At 35.8% G+C, this 17,737-nt stretch overlaps 1 protein-coding gene across 21 annotated transcripts in view; it reads left to right on the forward strand.

Moving 5' to 3' along the window:
• Positions 1-17,737, forward strand: part of C27H12orf40 (chromosome 27 C12orf40 homolog) — a 120,186-nt gene that overhangs the window by 89,862 nt on the left and 12,587 nt on the right. For 3 of the 21 annotated variants that reach the window (XR_005380034.1, XR_005380036.1, XR_005380035.1), the window contains exons 12-14: positions 10,317-10,520; positions 11,489-11,567; positions 16,072-16,163. Coding sequence is in view for 12 of the 21 variants with exons in the window: in XM_038577289.1 (XP_038433217.1) it covers positions 498-568; positions 5,638-5,685 (119 nt within the window). In the remaining 9 variants the exon portion in view is untranslated. Of the gene's footprint in view, positions 1-418; positions 569-5,637; positions 5,734-10,047; positions 10,205-10,316; positions 10,551-11,488; positions 11,568-16,071; positions 16,164-17,737 lie in introns of those variants that run through there. The other 18 variants (XR_005380030.1, XM_038577300.1, XM_038577302.1 and 15 more) reach the window with 13 other exon arrangements.

Raw genomic sequence — 17,737 nt, forward strand, 5'->3', positions numbered from 1 at the left:
TTTGATGAAATCATTTAATGGAAAAAAAAACAGCGTTCTTATTCACAACTTAAGATGTAGAAGACAAATTCTAAATGTATAAAATAAATTCTAGCTGAGATTTATCACCAATGAAACAAAATGGAAAGCTTAATGATTATGCACACGTTCGTAATATAAACTACCAAGTACAGTGACTGCAAATAAGATAACGTACAGTCAGTAATGGCTGATCTGGAGTTGGTGTTTAATGGATTTGTGAAACAGTGCTTTGTTTTGGTCGGCATTAACTACTCTAGTAACTTGCCATCTGTAATAGTAGGAAGCTATCTTTAGGGATAGTCTCATGTAATTTTATTTTATAGCACTTAACCATAATCGTAATTTATTTGTGTAATTTCTTGGTTAATATTTATTTTCCCCATGACACTATACATAGGAGTGTAGCAAATGCTGTCCTTGCTCTGCTCATATTTCCTTGGCACTTTCATTTCAATACATGCCAACCTGATTTCCAGCTGACAGCACCTGTGACTTCTTTCCTGCAAGTTTTCTCTTGGCTGCAGACACCTGCTCTGCCTATGCGCAGGTAGGCAGGCAGAAAGTACCAGGGAATTAATGCTGTTTGAGAGAAGTCTTTTAAAACAATGAATGATGGGAGTTGGTGGGTAAATACTCCAGTTCCCTTGCTTCTTGTGCAGGATAACTTTCTTAGAAGCATTTTCTGCACCACTATGTACTCAAGGTGTGTGATCCACAGACCTGTAACATTAATGTTATCAATCCTCAGAAATTAGAGGTGCAAATTCTTAGAACTCACCCCAACCAAAACTACTGAATCAGAATCTCTGAGAGTGGGGACCAAGAGTATATGCTTAAGTGGATGACATTTTTGCACACTATTCTTCCAGAGTTCCTGAAAAGGATTAAGTTACCTACAGTAGAGGCACCTGACCTGGGTGGCTCAATCGTTGAAGTGTCTGCCTCTGCTCGTTGGAAGTGTCTGCCTCATGATCTCAGGGTCTTGGGATGGAGCCCCACATTGCAGCGGGCTCCCTGCTCAGTGGGGAGTCTGCTTCTCCCTCTGTCTGCTGCTCCCCCTCCTTGTGCTCTCTCAAAATATTTTTTTTTAAAAAGTTGCCTACAATAGTAACTTGCTTGGTAGTAAACCCTTTATTAGCTTCCTTCCTTGTCTCACTTCCCTCCTCCCCCATGCATCTTTCTTAAAATCACACCCCAAAAAACTACCTGCGTTTAAATGTTGCATTCAGTTTTGCTTTATAGTTTGCTTCTGGGAGAATCCATATTGACAGGACAAATTCAAGACAAACTGATGCATGAATTCTCTTTGTCGGTATGACTCAGTTTCTGACATTGTTACTTTTTCTAGTTTTACAGTTCTCTAGTTGCAGTTTTCCATCCATTTCTGTCAACTGCTGAAAACTCAGTGCATCTAGCAGCATATTAGACATAGGTGAAGAGAGAATTTCTGAGATGAAATATACATCATAATAAATTGTCCAGAATGCACAAGAGAAAGAAATAGAAAATATGAGTGAAACAATAAGGAGGATAGAATAAGAAGCTCCAACATATACTTAATTGAGGTATCTATCAACAGAGATAGATAGAGACATAATTTAAAGTCATAATACCTGAGAATTTTTAAAACTTGATAAGTCAACTAATTCACAAATTCAAGAAGTCCACCAATTTCCAAGTAGGAAAAAAAAACAAAAAACGAAATTCATGTCTAGACCCAGTATAATAAAATGGCACAGCCTCAAAGACAAATCTTGAAAGCAGCTGGAGGAAAAAAGAATATCTTCCTACAACAACAGCTACACTGTTAGATGACTTTTTAGCAGCATTAATGAAAGACAAAATACAGTGTAATTAAAACTTCTAAATCCTCACAGAAAAAAGCCATCATTCTAGATTTCTGTTTCCTTCCCAGTAGCTCCAGCACTGTTTATATCACTGAGCTAGCCAATACTAGCATTAAGAAATCATTTCTGTAGGATTTGGTAATTTACATTTAAGACTTTTGTATATAGATAGTACTTTGTGGAAAAAAGTTCCTGATTTTTTCAGTTTGGTCTTCAACCCCTATTTTCAGTAATTTTTCCATTGTTTCTATTTCTTTAGGCTGCCTTCTTAATGACATTGTAGCACTTGAAGTAGCTCAAGCAATAGAAATTTATTTTTTCAGTGTTATCTCTGATGGGCTGCAGTATATATTCCTTTGTGCCTGTTGCTGAGGAGATACCATTTCTTTTTAAATGCCTTATTATTTCAAGCTTCTTTAATACTTAAAGCTTTCCTTTTATATGCAGTTCTTGGCATTTTTGAATCAGGACACTCAGACTTGTTTGGGATGTTGAATATACACACATATATACATATATTTGTTATAATTTCCACAAATGTGAAAGAATAGCAAAAACATAAAAGAATACAGTGAATCAAGGTAACTGGTAGGTTTTTCAATATGTATGTATTCATTTTGTATATACCTATGTGGCTCAGCATTCACCTAGGGTTTCTTGTGAATGCAATTGCACATCAATCTGTGAAATTTATCTCATGCTCAAATTGTTCCTTAATATATAATATGGGGACAAATTTGCCTTTTTCATAAGTTATAGCATAACTTGACTTTCCCCAGACCATAATATCTTGCCAGTTTTTTAATGGTGTCTTTGAAGAGCAAAAGTTCTAATTGATAAAACCTAATTTATCTTTTCAGAAAAATCAATGATGTGGTCACAGTTCTCTTCTGTGTTTCCTTCTAGAAGTTTTGTATTTTTAGTTCTTACATTTAGGTCTATGATTTATTTCTGGCTTTTATGTATTTTACACCACATAAGGTCAAAAGTTGTTTGTTTTTTTAACATGGTATCTAATTGCTCCGGCAGCATTTGTTGAAAAGACAATTCTTGCACCCAGTGAATTAACTTTATGCCTTTGTCAAAAATCACTTCGTGATATGTGGGTTTGAACTCTTTATTATGTTCTCTTGTTTTATTATTTTACCCATTTATTATGATCTGGGTTCTAATATCTATCATAGATCTCTTATGTGAAGAACACGTTGTCTTGATTAGTGTAGCTTTATAGTAGGTTTTGAAATCAAGTGTTGCTACCTGTTTTTTAAGTTTATCATTTTGGCTTTATGTGCATTTCCATAGAAGATTTGGTCTTAGCTTGTCAATTTCTACAAAAAAACTAGTTATATTTTCATAAGGATTGTGTTGAATCCACATACTAATTTTGGGAAAATTGACATCTTAATAATCTTGTATTTTGCAATTTATATGGTTGTATCCATTTATTTAGGTTTTAATTTTTTTTACCAAACTTTTGTCTAGACCACAGCTTCATGAGCAAAATAAATGTTTTAAGCCACTGAGTTTTGGGATTTGTTAACCAATAGTAGATAATTGGAACACAGTACCTGGAAGTGAGGTACAGCCACAACAAAAACTTAGAACATGGCTTTGAAATGGAGTGGCAGGCTAAAGCTGGCAGGATCTTGAGAAAATTGTTAAAATATAGTATAGCCCTTGAAGAGACTGCTGGTGGTAAACTTGTGTTAGTGGCTTATCAGAACTGAAAGGTAATGGAGGATAGTGACTGAAAGTTCGAAGAATGGGGACATTGCTTATATAATGACAGAAAGTTGAGCAACATTGTCACCTATAGGAATACAGAAAATAGAACTACAAAATTAAGATTTCTTTTTCTTTTTTCTTTTTTTATTTATGATAGTCATGCACACACACAGAGAGAGAGAGGCAGAGACACAGGCAGAGGGAGAAGCAGGCTCCATGTACCGGGAGCCCGACGTGGGATTCGATCCCGGGTCTCCAGGATCACACCCTGGGCCAAAGGCAGGCACCAAACCGCTGTGCCACCCAGGGATCCCCCAAAATTAAGATTTCAAAGTGTTGAAGTGACTTCTTCTAGCAGCCTGTAGTGAAATGCAAGATGAGAAGGTTAAGCAAAAGAAATACTTTTGTATATAAAGAAGCTAGGACTCGCTGGAATAAAAAATAAAGTTTTTTTATTCCAGTTTCTTCAGATGGCAAACAATGCTAAAATTATGAAAAGGCTTTTAAACAAAGGTCAATTGCAGGACAGTGTCAGGAATATAGGGAATAAAGATGTTGTCAAAGATATTATTGTACAACTCTTTGCAAGGACTTCAGAGAGATTTGAAGTATCTCAAGCTTAAACATCTTTAAGGATCTTAAAGAACATGAACTGCAAGTTGTTTCTATTCACAACAGGGTTTTAAAGATTATCAAGGATGGGAAGTCAAAGATATATATATATATATATATATATATATATTTAAGATTTATTTAGAGGGTGCTCAGTGGGGAGGGGCAAAGGGAGAGAGAAAATCTTAAGCAGGCTGCACGCCCAGCACAGAGCCTGCTGCAGGGATCGATCTCATGATCCTGAGATCATGACCTGGGCTAAAATGAAGAGTCAGATGCTGAACTGACTGTGCCACCCTGACACCCCGAGAACTACTTATCTTGATGAATTTTTTGGATACAGCTTTTGTCTAATGAAGTGAACCCCAGTACTATTCATAAGAGACCTACAAAGTTTTGTTGTGTTTTTAAAGATTTGTTTTAGAGAGTGTGCACCACACATATGTGGGGGAGAGGGAGGCAGAGAGAGAGAATGAGACTTCCTGCTGAGCACTGAGCCTGATGCAGGGCTCGATCTCAGAATCCTGAGATCATAAGCTGTGCCAACCCCAAGAGTTGGATGCTTAACTGACTCTGCTGCCCAGGTCCCCCTAAGAGACCTACAGTGTTTTAAGAGAAGTATATTTGCAGAAACACTGCCTGCTTGAACTAAAAGGGACAAAGACAGTACAACATAAAAGGAGGCCTTTGGACTTCCAAAGTACTACGTGGCAGGAAGCAGGTTGATGAAACTAGCTGCAAACATAAGCAGTTCTTTACAGGAAAGGATGATGAAAGGGGTTGAACCATGAGCTCAGAGAGCAAAGTTAAGATTTATAGACATGCTGTGCTGCATTCATTGGCAACTAGCCTGCAGTAAGGGGCCATCCATATGTACCTGACTGGGTTTCAAAATTATTATTGACTGGTAATTCTTGTTTGCCTCTATTTCACCCCTTTTCAATAGAAAAGTCTATAATAATTATCTTATGCCATTGTATTCTGGTATACAGAGGACATATAACTTATTTCTGCAGTTTACCAGGTCTTCAGATTGAGAATAGTTATACCTGAGGTGCTATGCTTGGTCAATAGCATCTGGAGAGGCTCATACACACTTGGATGGGATTCTGGACTTTGAACCTATGCCTGGTATAATTAGACTTTTGCAGAGGTGAGGTTGTCTTCGGAAGTAGAGTATATTTTACATACAGAAGGAGTATAAGTAATTCAAGGCCAAATGATATGTTCACACTTTGAGTCCCCTTTCACAAACAATGGGATGTAATTGCCCTTCTCTTGATTTGGGTGAGCCTTGATGACTTACTTCCAACAAACAGAATGAGGTAGAAACTGCATGGCTTCCAAGACTATATCACACACACACACACACACACACACACACACACACACACATAGTTTCCAGCTGGTACTCTCTTTTTTCCTCTTTCAGGACATAAACCTTTGCTGTCCTAAGCTGCCATTTGAAAAGTCTGGCTGATGTTAAACCTCCATGCTGGAGAGACCATGTGGAAAGACCATATTAGAGGTAGAATAAGATGCCAGAGGAGCCCCGCCTTTTGTGTCTTTTCAGTCTGGACACCAGATGTGTGACCAAATGAACTACCCTCCCTGATTTTAAGCAGCCAAGAGTGTACAGAAATAAAGATGTCCCTGCTAGCCATGCTCATATTGGATATTTGTGATCAAGATATGTTGTTTTAAGCTACTAAAACTTTTGAAGTGATTTGTTACACAGCAGTAGATAACTGACAGTTCATGTTTCTAAGTCTTATTCTCCTCACTATTACATTTACTGATGAGAGCGGGAACCCTGTTTTACAATATTTAAAAAAATATATATAATGGCCTAGGGGTCCCTGGGTAGCTCAGTTGGTTAAACATTTGCCTTTGGTGCAGGTCATGATCCCAGGGTCCTGGAATAGTGCCCCATGTCAGGGTTCCTGCTCAGCGGGCAGCCTGCTTCTTCCTCCTTGCTCTTGCTCTCTCTTGCTATCTGTTTCTCTCTCAAGTAAATAAGTAGAATACTTAAAAAAAAAGTATATGGCCTAAAATAGTGGGTTTTTATATGAGTACTCAATAAATCCAGTTGGTGCTATAAAGTGGATTGAAGCACAACCAGACTACATGCAGCTAGCTTTTTAAAAGCAGCTTCATTCTAGCATTATGGCTATATCATTTCATATTTCTCCTTCAAACCTTTGTTCTTGTTGCTTTATTTACCTTGGTTACTTTCTGACTTTGGCTCTTAATTTTTAACTTTTATATCTCTTTCACTTCATGTTGATTTTGACTCCTTAACTAACTTTTTACCTGATAATAACTACTAAAATGTATTGACCCATATGTAAATTTTACAGCTAAAGAGCTACTGTATATCCTCTGGAAATAGTGCCTAGTACATACAAAAAAATTAGTAATTATTTGTTGATTATCTATGTGAAAGACACTGCAGTAATTTACATACACAACCTCTTTTAATCCTCACAACATTATGAAGATTAACCCCATTTTATGGATAAGGAAATTGGACTTTAAATTGGTGAAGTGACTTTCCCAGGTCGGTCATCCAGTCAGTAGTAGAGACAAGATTCAAATCAAAGATCTAACTCTAAAGCCAGTGCTTTTAATGACTATGCTTTACCTCATTTTGATGTTAACATGGGTTTCCAGTTGATGACCATCAACTTTGCCCACACTCTTTATTTGGTTTGCAATTATTTGCTTTGTCTTCTCTAGAACTGATGTCTTATTTGCCTCTGATTTGTATGTTGCTATATTCTATCCTATTGCTTATGTTTGGAGGTCTATGGAAAGAATCTACCATTAAAAATGTAATTATGCACACACACAAAATCAGAATCAAGACCTATTTCAGTAATTTGGAAAATAACTTTTTTTTTTTTTATGGAAAGTATGTAAAACCTAATAATACTCCCTGCAGCCACTGAACTATTTCCATGCTTGAAAAAAAGAAGACTGGTAAGAATGAATAGATAAGACAAATGGCAGTTCTTTCTGATGTTATGTTTCAGTTTTAGAATTAGATATTTAAGCCTTGCTCATATGCCAGTACTCCCCTCCCCCCCATTAAAGTGAAAAATCACTTGCTCACATTACAAAGTCTGCTTCTCTGTGGCATATTAGCAAAATAGTTAACTCTTTTGATTGCTATTGGTCATTGGGTTCAAAAATTATTTGGTTCTCAATAATACTTTTGGTGTCATTGAACATGTTGTAGGTAAACCATATGTGTCTCTGGTTTGTTGTTTTAAGGATTTTTACTAAAATGTTATTTATGAGGTAGAGAAAAGGTAAAGTATAAAAATTGAGAGTGATTAACAAGGTAAGCCAAAAGAGCATTTAGCAAATGAAAAATCAAAGTATGATGAAGAGCAAAGATAGCATTTTCCTAGCATAACTTACAGTTAATTATAGTTGGCCCTTGAACAACACAGGTGTTAGTGGCACACCCCTCTTGTAGTCAAAAAGCTCCACATATAACTTTTGGCTCCCTAAAAACTTAATAATAGACTACCGTTGCCTGGAGGCCTTACCGATAACATGAGTAGTCAATTAATACATTTTTTTTGTATATGTATTATATACTGTATTCTTAAGTAAGCTAGAGAAAAAATGTTAATAAAATCATAAGGAAGAGTCAAATACATTAATACTATAAAAAAAATCCAAGTATACTGGACCCCTGCAGTTCAAACCCGTGTTCAAGGATCCACTGTATGCTGAAACTTTATTATGTTTGTTATTAGTTATTATTTAATCCTAATCTGTCTTTAATAGTTGAAAATGGGACACTACATTTTACATAAGATCAGATCCAAGGATCATGATTTTCCACATCTTTTTTTTTTTTTTTTAAGATTTTATTTATTTACTTGACAGAGAAAGCATAGGCAAGGGGAGCAGCAGGAAGAGGGAGAAGCAGGCTCCCCACTGAACAAGACTTTCCCCCCTGCCCCCATATGGGGCTCAATCACAGGACCCTGGAATCATGGCCTGAGCCAAAGGCAGACGCTTAACCACTGAGCCACCTGGGTGCCCCTCCACATGTTTTTCCCTGGAAATAACTTCATCTGATTTTATATGATGTGACCCCCTCCCTCAAAAATTGCTAAGCAGCATTTTCTAAATTACTTCATAATGGCTCCAACTAGTCACTTCTTTGTTCAATACTCATGAAGGTAACCTATTTCAGTTTATATCTTAATCTAGAAATCCTTTTTGAATCCCACTGCAATACGTAGAATAGTTTTTGATGTGTTGTATACAATGCCTAGAACAATGTAATTCACAGTAGGTGTTAATTTTTTGTTGGAGGAATTAGACACTCTTTTTGGGTAGATTTGGTCACTCTGCAATCATTGGAACGACAGAAATGTGGAGGTTTTTAAGATGGCCTAGACTTGTTTTTATTTACCATTTCATCTGGCTCGAACAGGAATTAGGCTCTGTAGAGTTTCCCAAGGCATCTAACATTCAAAGTCTTAGGTAACCAACAATTCCTTCTTTGCTATCACACCAAGCTTACTTCCTTCTTAGCTTATTACCATTAACAACAATAACCAATATATATTCTACATTAAGAACAATAACCAATATATATTCTATACAGCATATGTCATCTTTGGCTAATCACCCCATAATATTATTGATTGAAGTGAGCATTATTAATTGAAGTGAAGTAGCCTAAGAGAGAGAATATTGAGTTCCTTTAAATTCTGTGGTATTGGAACCCACGAGTAGCAGAAAGAAACTAGACTAGTTTATTTTTTTTATTTTTTAAAGATTTTATTTATTCATGAGAGACGCAGAGAGAAAGAGAGGCAGAGACTCAGGCAGAGGGAGAAGCAGGCAGCCCGATGCGAGACTTGATCCCGGGACACCAGGATCACTCCCTGGGCTGAAGGCAGACGCTAAACCGCTGAGCCACCCAGGAATCCCCTAGACTTGTTTATTTAAAGCTAACAGATTCTATTCAACTGTAACGAATCTATTATTAAATGTTCTTTAGGGGTATTAATCTTTATGTTTTTATAACATGAAATAAAAAGATGACTATTGTAAATAAAATGGTTAATGAAATAATGATGTTGAACTGAGACCCAGAGTTGCAGAACTGTTTACAAGTAACTGTGGGGCTGAGGTAGGGTGCTATTGCAGAATCACTATAACATGTTGTATTTATAGCTATAAGGTCATATTATCTTTTTTTCCCTCTTTTGTAATGTGGTGAGGTCAGTATTTACAGCCTGTTCCACACAACATTTCCAGACAGCTAGGTAAGTTTCAAATATCACCAGGATGGCTACACATATTTTTGAACATTCAGCCTGAACACATTAAAAAATCCTGCACGGTAAAGAAAATATACATATTTTTCAGAATTCTTAACCTGTAAGTCCTCCTTTTGCTCTTCCTATTAAAATGTAGTTAACAGTGATTTTTAGAAGCTTTAAATATGTATGTGCAATAATTTAGAGATTATGGGAGATACAGATTAATTGAGATAGCCTCTTTCTCAATGAGTAATTTAATAAAGGGTTAATTCCTTTATTCATTCATGCCTATTCAGTGTAGGCATGTGTAGACTGTGAAAGCAATGACCATATGTTAGAAGAAAACAAGATAAATTGATCCTTAGTCATATAAAACTCATGGTCTAGTAGGAGCTCTCATAAAGAAAATACAGAATATTATGATTGAATTATTTATAGAAATAGAATTAAAATATGCCACTTTTGGCTAGGATGCTCAGGTAAGGCTTCTTGGAAGATATACTTACAAATATTACAAGTCACTGAGAGTCTTCATTTTTGAACAGAATGGATATAAAGCGGGGTAGAAACCCAGTATAATACTGAAGATTGCAAAAATGGTCATGATTCTCCATCCCTCCTTATATTCACAACTGCTATGTTATGATGTTGCATGTTCTTCAGTTAAGAGGTGGAACCTATTTCTCTACACCTGAAATTTGGGTAGGTAACATGAGTTGATTTTGCCTGTAAAATTTAGCAGATGTGACTTTGTGTCAGTTCTGAGCCTAGACTTCAAGAGGGCTTGCGTACTTATTTTTTCTTTCTTAAAAAGATGTTCAGCTGTGATGAAAAATTCTGGGCAAGTCAGCTGAAAGATGAGAAACTACATAGAAGAGAGATGAGCCATCCCAGCTGAGGCCATCTTGGACAGCTATCACCCCACCCACCTAGTAGCTGACCTCATGCCTTAGTGAGCTCCGCAGTACCCCTGGAACCACCCGTCTGGGCACAGTCTGAATTGTCAACCCACCAAATTGTGAGCTAAATAAATACTTGTGGATTTGAAGCCCCTGTGTTTTGGGTTGTTTTTTTACATAGTGATAATTAGCTGATCTAGCATAGTTAATAAGTGAAAGAATGTTTTAATTACCAAGCTCTTAATACCATTTGTGTGGTATATATACTTTTGGAAATTTTTTTAGCAAACCAGTTTTACTTCTGTAGTGAATTCCTATGGCAAATTCCTTCTGGCAAATATGGAGTTAGGATTTACAATGTGCATGGATTATATTGCTTTCCAAAAAGTTTGTATCAAATTAATAGGAAATAGGTATCCATTTTCATTGAAATAGTCTGCTGTAATTATTTTAATGTCTTTGCTTATATGTTTTGATTTGGGGGGGTTACTTTCCTAAGTAAAACTGATATTAAGGTTTTCTTCAGTTTATATCTTGGAATCACTTACAAGAATAATTTGTGGTCAGAAATACGAACCTCAGAGGGAATCAGCGAGGCCTTTGCTTTCCTATAGTTAAATAATATAGTGAGAAAGAAAGAATGTGATATTTGGAGTTCAAACAACTATATCTTCTCCAAAAATGTAATTTGCTTGATTTTTTTAGGAGATTATATTTTCTCAACTTTTTTCTTACTTCCCCAAAACTAAGAGATAATGTTTAAAATTCAGCTATATTTTTTATAGTGAAATGAAAGCCACATGAAGTCCAATATGTATTGTCTGAATAAACTATTTTTGAATCTAGTGTATCTTGAATTTGAATAGTCATTTCATGAACAAAAGTGTCCTTTTAAATTCTTAAATGAATCTTTAATTTATACAAAGGATTTCAGGTTTTCTTTTTTAAGATTTCCATATTTATCACTGGAAAAGAATTTTCTTACGCCTTTAGAATTTTTATTAAATTTAAATCTCTCTTATTCTGTATTCTAAATGGACTTTGGGCTTCTCATAGGTTAAATCCTTTCCTTCTTAAAATTACATAGGCCCTACCATAATCCTGGGGACATCCAAGCAGAACAGTAGAATTCAAGTAGCCTCGTCATCATCTTACCAGGGAATATGGTAAGAATGCTTTTTGCTGAGCAGAATCAGTATTACTGAGACTAGAAGAATTTTATTATATGATTAATTTAACAGGGCTTGTGGTATGGATGGATACAGAGATAGTAGACAGTACAGTGATTATTGTTTTCTTTTTTTTTTTAAGATTTAGTTAATTGAGAGAGAGCAGAGAGAGGGACAAGCAGACTCTGCACTGAATGGAGCCTGATGTGGGGCTCGATCCCATAACCCCTAAGATCATGAACTGAGCTAAAATCAAGAGTCAGACAACCAAATGAACCACCCAGATGCCCCTGATGTTTTATGATTTGAGTTAGTTTGATGGCTTTTTAAAAAAGGGTTATAAAATAACTTGTTAATTAAATTAATAGTTTATTTGCATACTGTGCATATTCTATAATTGCTTTTTGATGATAGCAGTGTTGTTACTGTAAACTATTTTTGAGATGTGGCATATTGCTTTTTAAAATTTTACCTCAAAAAATTTTCATTCCACCATAGTTAACATACAGAGAGTTATACTAGTTTCAGGAATACAATATAGGTAATTCAACAATTCTATACAGTGCTCATCAAAATAAATATACACTTAATTTGCTTTGCCTATTTCACTTCCCTCATACCCAACCTCCCCTCTGGTAACCATTAGTTTGTTCTCTATAGTTAAGGGTCTGTGTTTTGGTTTATATTGTTGTTGTTTTTTTTGTTTCTTAAATTTCACATATGAGGGAAATCATATGATTTCCTGACTTTCTCTGACTTAATGTACTTAGCATTACACCCTTTAAGTCCATCCATGTTGCTGCAAATGGCAAGATTTCATTCTGTTTTATGGGTGAATAATATTCCATTGTATGTATATACCACTTCTTCATTCATTTATGGATACTTGGGACGCTTGGTCTACTTCTGTAATTTGTCTATTGTAAATAATGCTGCAACAAATTGAGGGGGTGTATATATCTTTTTGAATTAATGTTTTGTTTTTTATGGGTAAGTACCTAGTGGTGCAATAACTGTATCATATGATAATTCTATTTTTAGTTTTTTTGAGGAACTTCCATATTGTTTTTCATAGTGGCCATACCAGTTTGCATTCCTACCCACAGGACAGTTCTTTTTCTCCACATCCTTGCCAACACTTGTTTCTTGTGTTTTTTTATTTTAGCCATTTTGACAGGTGTGAGGTGATATCTTACTGTGATTTTAAGTTGCATTTCCTTGATGATGACTATTTCATGTGTCTATTGGCCATCTGTATGCCTCCTCTGGAGAAATGTCTGTTTATGTCTTATTATGTCAACACTTATTGATCTGCTGATTTTTAATTGGATTATTTGACTTTTCTGGTACTGAGTTGTAGAAGTTCTTTATATATTTTGGATATTAAACCTTTATTGGATATGTCATTGCAAATACCTCTATTCAGGTTGTCTGTTATTTTTGTTGATTGATTCCTTTGTTGTTCAGAACCTTTTTATTTTTATGTAGTCCTATTGGTTTATTTTGCTTTTGTTTCCCTTGCCTCAGGAGACATATCTTGAAAATGTTGCTTTGGCTAATGTCAAAGAGATTATTGCCTGTTATCTCTTCCAGGATTTTTATAGTTTCAGGTCTCACATTCAGGTATTTAATCCATTTTTTAAAAGATTTTATTTATTTATTCATGAGAGACACACATACAGAGAGAAGAGGCAGAGACACAGGCAGAGGGAGAAGCAAGCTCCATGCAGGAAGTCCGATGAGGGACTTGATCCTGGGAGTCCAGGATCACGCCCTCGGCCGAAGGCAAGCGCTAAACCACTGAGCCACCCAGGGATCCCCTTTAATCCATTTTGAATTTATTTTTGTGTATTGTATAAGAAAGTGGTCCAGTTTCATTCTTTTTGCACTTATCTGTCCAACTTAACACCATTTAAAAAAAAGATTTTATTTATTCATGATAGACACAGAGAGAGAGGCAGATATAGGCAGAGGGAGAAGCAGGCTCCCTGTGGGGAGCATGATGTGGAACTGGATTCTACGACCCAGGGATCATGACTTGAGCCAAAGGCAATCACTCAACCACTACTGAGCCACCCAGGCTGCCAAACTAACACCATTTTTTGAAGAAACTCTTTTTCCTATTGCATAGTCTTCCTTCCTTTGTCGAAGATTGTCCTTATCAGTGTGGGTTTATTTCTAGGCTCTTTATCTTGTTTCATTGATCTATGTGTCTGTTTTATGTGTCAGTACCATACTCTTAATGATTACAGCTTTGTAGTATAACTTCAAATCTGGAATTGTGATACCTCCAGTTTTGTTTTCTTTTTCAAGATTGTTTTTGGCTATTTGGGGTTTCTGTGGTTCCATACAAATTTTAAGATTGTTTGTTCTAGTTCTTTGAAATACATGGTTGGTATTTTGATAGACATTTCATTACATCTGTACATTGCTTTGGGTAATAGGGACAGTTTAACAATATTTGTTCTTCTAATCCATGAGTATGGAATATCTTCCCGTATGTTTGTATTGTCTTCAGTTTCTTTCATCAGGGTTTTAGTTTTCAGAGTACAGGTCTTTCATGAAACTCTTCGGTTAAGTTTATTCCTAGGTATTTTATTTTTCGTGCAACTGTAGGTGGGGTTATTTTTTCATTTCTCTTTCTGTTGCATTATTATTAGTGTATAGAAATGCAACAGATACCTGTATATTGATTTTGTATCCTGTGGTCTTACTGAATTCATTCATCCCTTCTAATAGTTTTGGGGGCAATTTTTAAGTGTATATAATATGTTGACTGCAAACAGTGAAAGGTTTATTTCTTCCTTGCCAGTTTGGATGCCTTTTCTTCCTTTTCCTTGTCTGATTGCTGCATCTAGGACTTCCAGGATGAAAGTATAAAAGTGGTGAGAGTGGACATCCTTGTCTTATTCCTGACCTTAGGAAAAAGCTGTTTTTCACCACTGAGGATGATGTTAATTGAGGGTTTTTCATATATGGCCTTTCTTATGTTGAGGTATAGTTCCCTCTAAACCTACTTTTTTGGAGGTTTTTTTTTAAGATTATTTATTTATTTATTTGTTCATTCATTCATTCATTCATTCATTCATGAGAGACACAGAGAGAGAATGAGGCAGAAACATAGGCAGAGGGAGAAGTAGGCTCCATGCTGGGAGCCTAATGTAGGACTTGATCCTGAGACTCCAGAATCATGCCTCCAGGCACTCAACTGCTGAGCCACCCAGGCATCCCTGTTGGAGGGTTTTTATCCTGAATGGATGTTGTACTTAATCAGATTCTTTTTCTGCATCTGTTGAAATGATCATATGGTTTTTATCCTTTCACTTGCTGATGTGATCATGTGGTTGATTTACAAATATTGAACTACTCTTGCATCCCAGGAATAAATCCCACTTGATTGTGGTGAGTTTTTAAAAATATATCGTTGGATTCAGTTAGCTAATATTTTGTTGATTTTTGCGGCTATGTTCATCAGAAATCTTGGCCTGTAGTTCTTTTCTTTTTATTTACTTATTTTTTTGGTAGTGTCTTTATCTGGTTTTGATATAAAGGTAATGCTGGCCTCACAGAATGAATGTGGAAGCTTTCCTTCCTCTTCTGTTTTTTGGAATAGTTTGAGAAGAACAGGTATTAACTTTTCTTTAAATGTTTGGTAGAATTGACCTGTGAAACCATCTGGTCTTGGACTTTTGTTTCTTGGGAATTTTTTGATTATTGATTTAATTTCATTTCTGGTAATTGGGCCATTCAAATTTTCTATTTGTTCCTGATTCAGGTTTTGAAGGTTATATGTTTCTAGAAATTTATCTATTTCTTCTAGGCTATTCAATTTGTTGACATATGTTTTCATAATATTCTCTTACAATCCTTTGTATTTCTGTGGTGTCGTTATTTCTCCCTTTCATTTTGGAATTTTTTAATTTTCAGCTTGTCTTTCCTTTTTTTGATGAGTCTGGTGGTTTATCAGTGTTGATCTTTTCAAATAAGCAGCTCCTCTTTTATTGTTTTTAAGTATTTTGTTTATTTCTGCTCTAATCTTTATTTCCTTCCTTCTATTGGTTTCGGGTTTTGTTTGTTCTTCTTTTTCTAGCTCCTCTAGGTATATGGTTAGGTTCTTTATTTGAGATTTTTTTTTCATGTTGAAGTAGGCCTGTGTTACTATAAACTACCTTCATACAACAGCTTTTGCTGCATCCCAAAGATTTTGGAGTGTTTTTTCATTTTCACTTGTCTTCCTGTATTTTTTTATTTCCTCTGAATTTTTGGTTGACACATTCATAGTTTAGTTGACATGTTATTTAACCTCCTTGTATTTGTATTCTTTCTAGATTTTTTTCTTAAGGTTGATTTTTAATTTCATAGTGTTGTGGTTAGATAAGATGCATGGAATGATTTCAGTATCTTTGAATTTGTTGAGACTTGATTTGTGGCCTAATATTGGATCTCTTAATGCAGAATGTTCCATGTGCACTCAAAAAGAATATGTATTCTGCTGTTTTAGGATGGAATGTTCTGAATATATGCATCTGCTCCACTGTGTCATTCAAAGCCACTGTTTCCTTCTATTTCCATTTGGATGATCTTTCCAGTGACGTAAGTGGGGTGTTAAAGTCCCCTCCCTACCAAAAAATAATAATAATAAAAAAATAAAGTCCCCTCCTATTATTGTACTACTATCAGTTACTTCCTTTATGTTTGTTATTAACTGCTTTATGTATTTGGGTGCTCCCATGTTTGGTGCATAAATATTTCAATTGTTGTATCTTCATGTTGGACTGTCCCCTGTCCTTCCTTGTGTCTTCTTGTTACAGCCTTTGGTTTAAAGTCTGTTTTATCTGATATAAGTATTGCTAGTTGGGCTTTTTTTCACATCTCTTTGCATGTTAAATGCTTCTCCATCCCTTCACTTTCAATCTGGATGTGTCTCTAGGTCTGAAATGAGTCTTTTGAAGGCAGCATGCTTCGAGTCTTTGAAAATTTTTTTATCCATTCTGTCACCTTATGATTAGAGTTTTTTTGTTTTTGTTTTTTTTTTGTTTTTTTGTTTTTTTGTTTTTTTTGTTTTGCACTTTGAATATACCATGCTACTGTCTTCAGGCCTGTGAAGTTTCTGCTGAAATATTAGCTGATAACCTTATGGGGTTTTCCTTGCAAGCAACTATTTTCTCTTATTGCTTTTAAAACTCTCTCTTTATCACTACTTTTTGCCATTTTAATAACCATGTGCCATGGTGGACTGCTTTGGGTTAATTTTGCTGGGGAATCTCTGTGCCTCCTGTCTGGATTTGTTTCTTTCTCCAGGTTTGGGAAGCTTTTAGCTATTATTTCTTCACATAAATTTTCTGCTCTGTTTTCTCTCTCTTCTTCTTCTTTAGTCCTTTTAATGAAAATGTTATTATACTTGATCATGTCTCCGAGTTCCCTATTTCCATTTTGTATCAGTTTTTTCCCTCTTACCTGTTCAGCTTGATTGCTTTCCAATAGTCTGCCATCCAGGTCACTGATCTGTTTATCTCTTCAGTCTATTTATTGTATAAATTTAAAGAGACCTTTAGTGTATTTTTAATTTCAGTTATTGATTTCTTCATCTCTTATTGTTTCTTTTTTGTTCTCCTCTGTCTTGTTGTCAAGAGTCTCACTGAGGTCTTCCACTCAAGTCCAGTGAGTCTCTTTATGATCATGATTTTAAATTCTCTTTTAGACCCATTATTTACTTAACGTTTTGCCTAGGTTTCTTGCTGTGGTTTTGTCCTGTTCTTTCATTTGGGATATGTCTCCTCATTTCATCTGAGTATCCTTGTCTGTTTCTGTGTTTTATAAAGGCAGCTCTGTCTCTTGCTCTTGAAAGTAGTGGCCTTATAAAGAGATCTTGTACTGTCCTGCTGTGTAGTGTCTCCTGTTCGCTAGAACCTGGCACTTCGGGGATGTCTCTCCCGTATGTGTTGTGTGTGCCCTGTTTTTGTGGCTGAGCTGATGCTGCCTTCAGTTTAGTCATATGCAGTGGCTCTTTGCTTATTATGGACAATGTTTGGTTACTGTGCTGTTAGTGGGCCAGTCTGGGCCACTTTGAGCTTGAGTTGTGTCAGACTAAGTGTTTGCCACAGATGCAGTAGTACTGAACCGCAGGGCTCTTTCTGTGTTGTCCCCAGAGAGGCTTTTGTTGGTGG

Source organism: Canis lupus, chromosome 27 (genome assembly GCF_011100685.1).
Source record: "Canis lupus familiaris isolate Mischka breed German Shepherd chromosome 27, alternate assembly UU_Cfam_GSD_1.0, whole genome shotgun sequence".
Taxonomy (NCBI): Eukaryota; Metazoa; Chordata; class Mammalia; order Carnivora; family Canidae; genus Canis; species Canis lupus.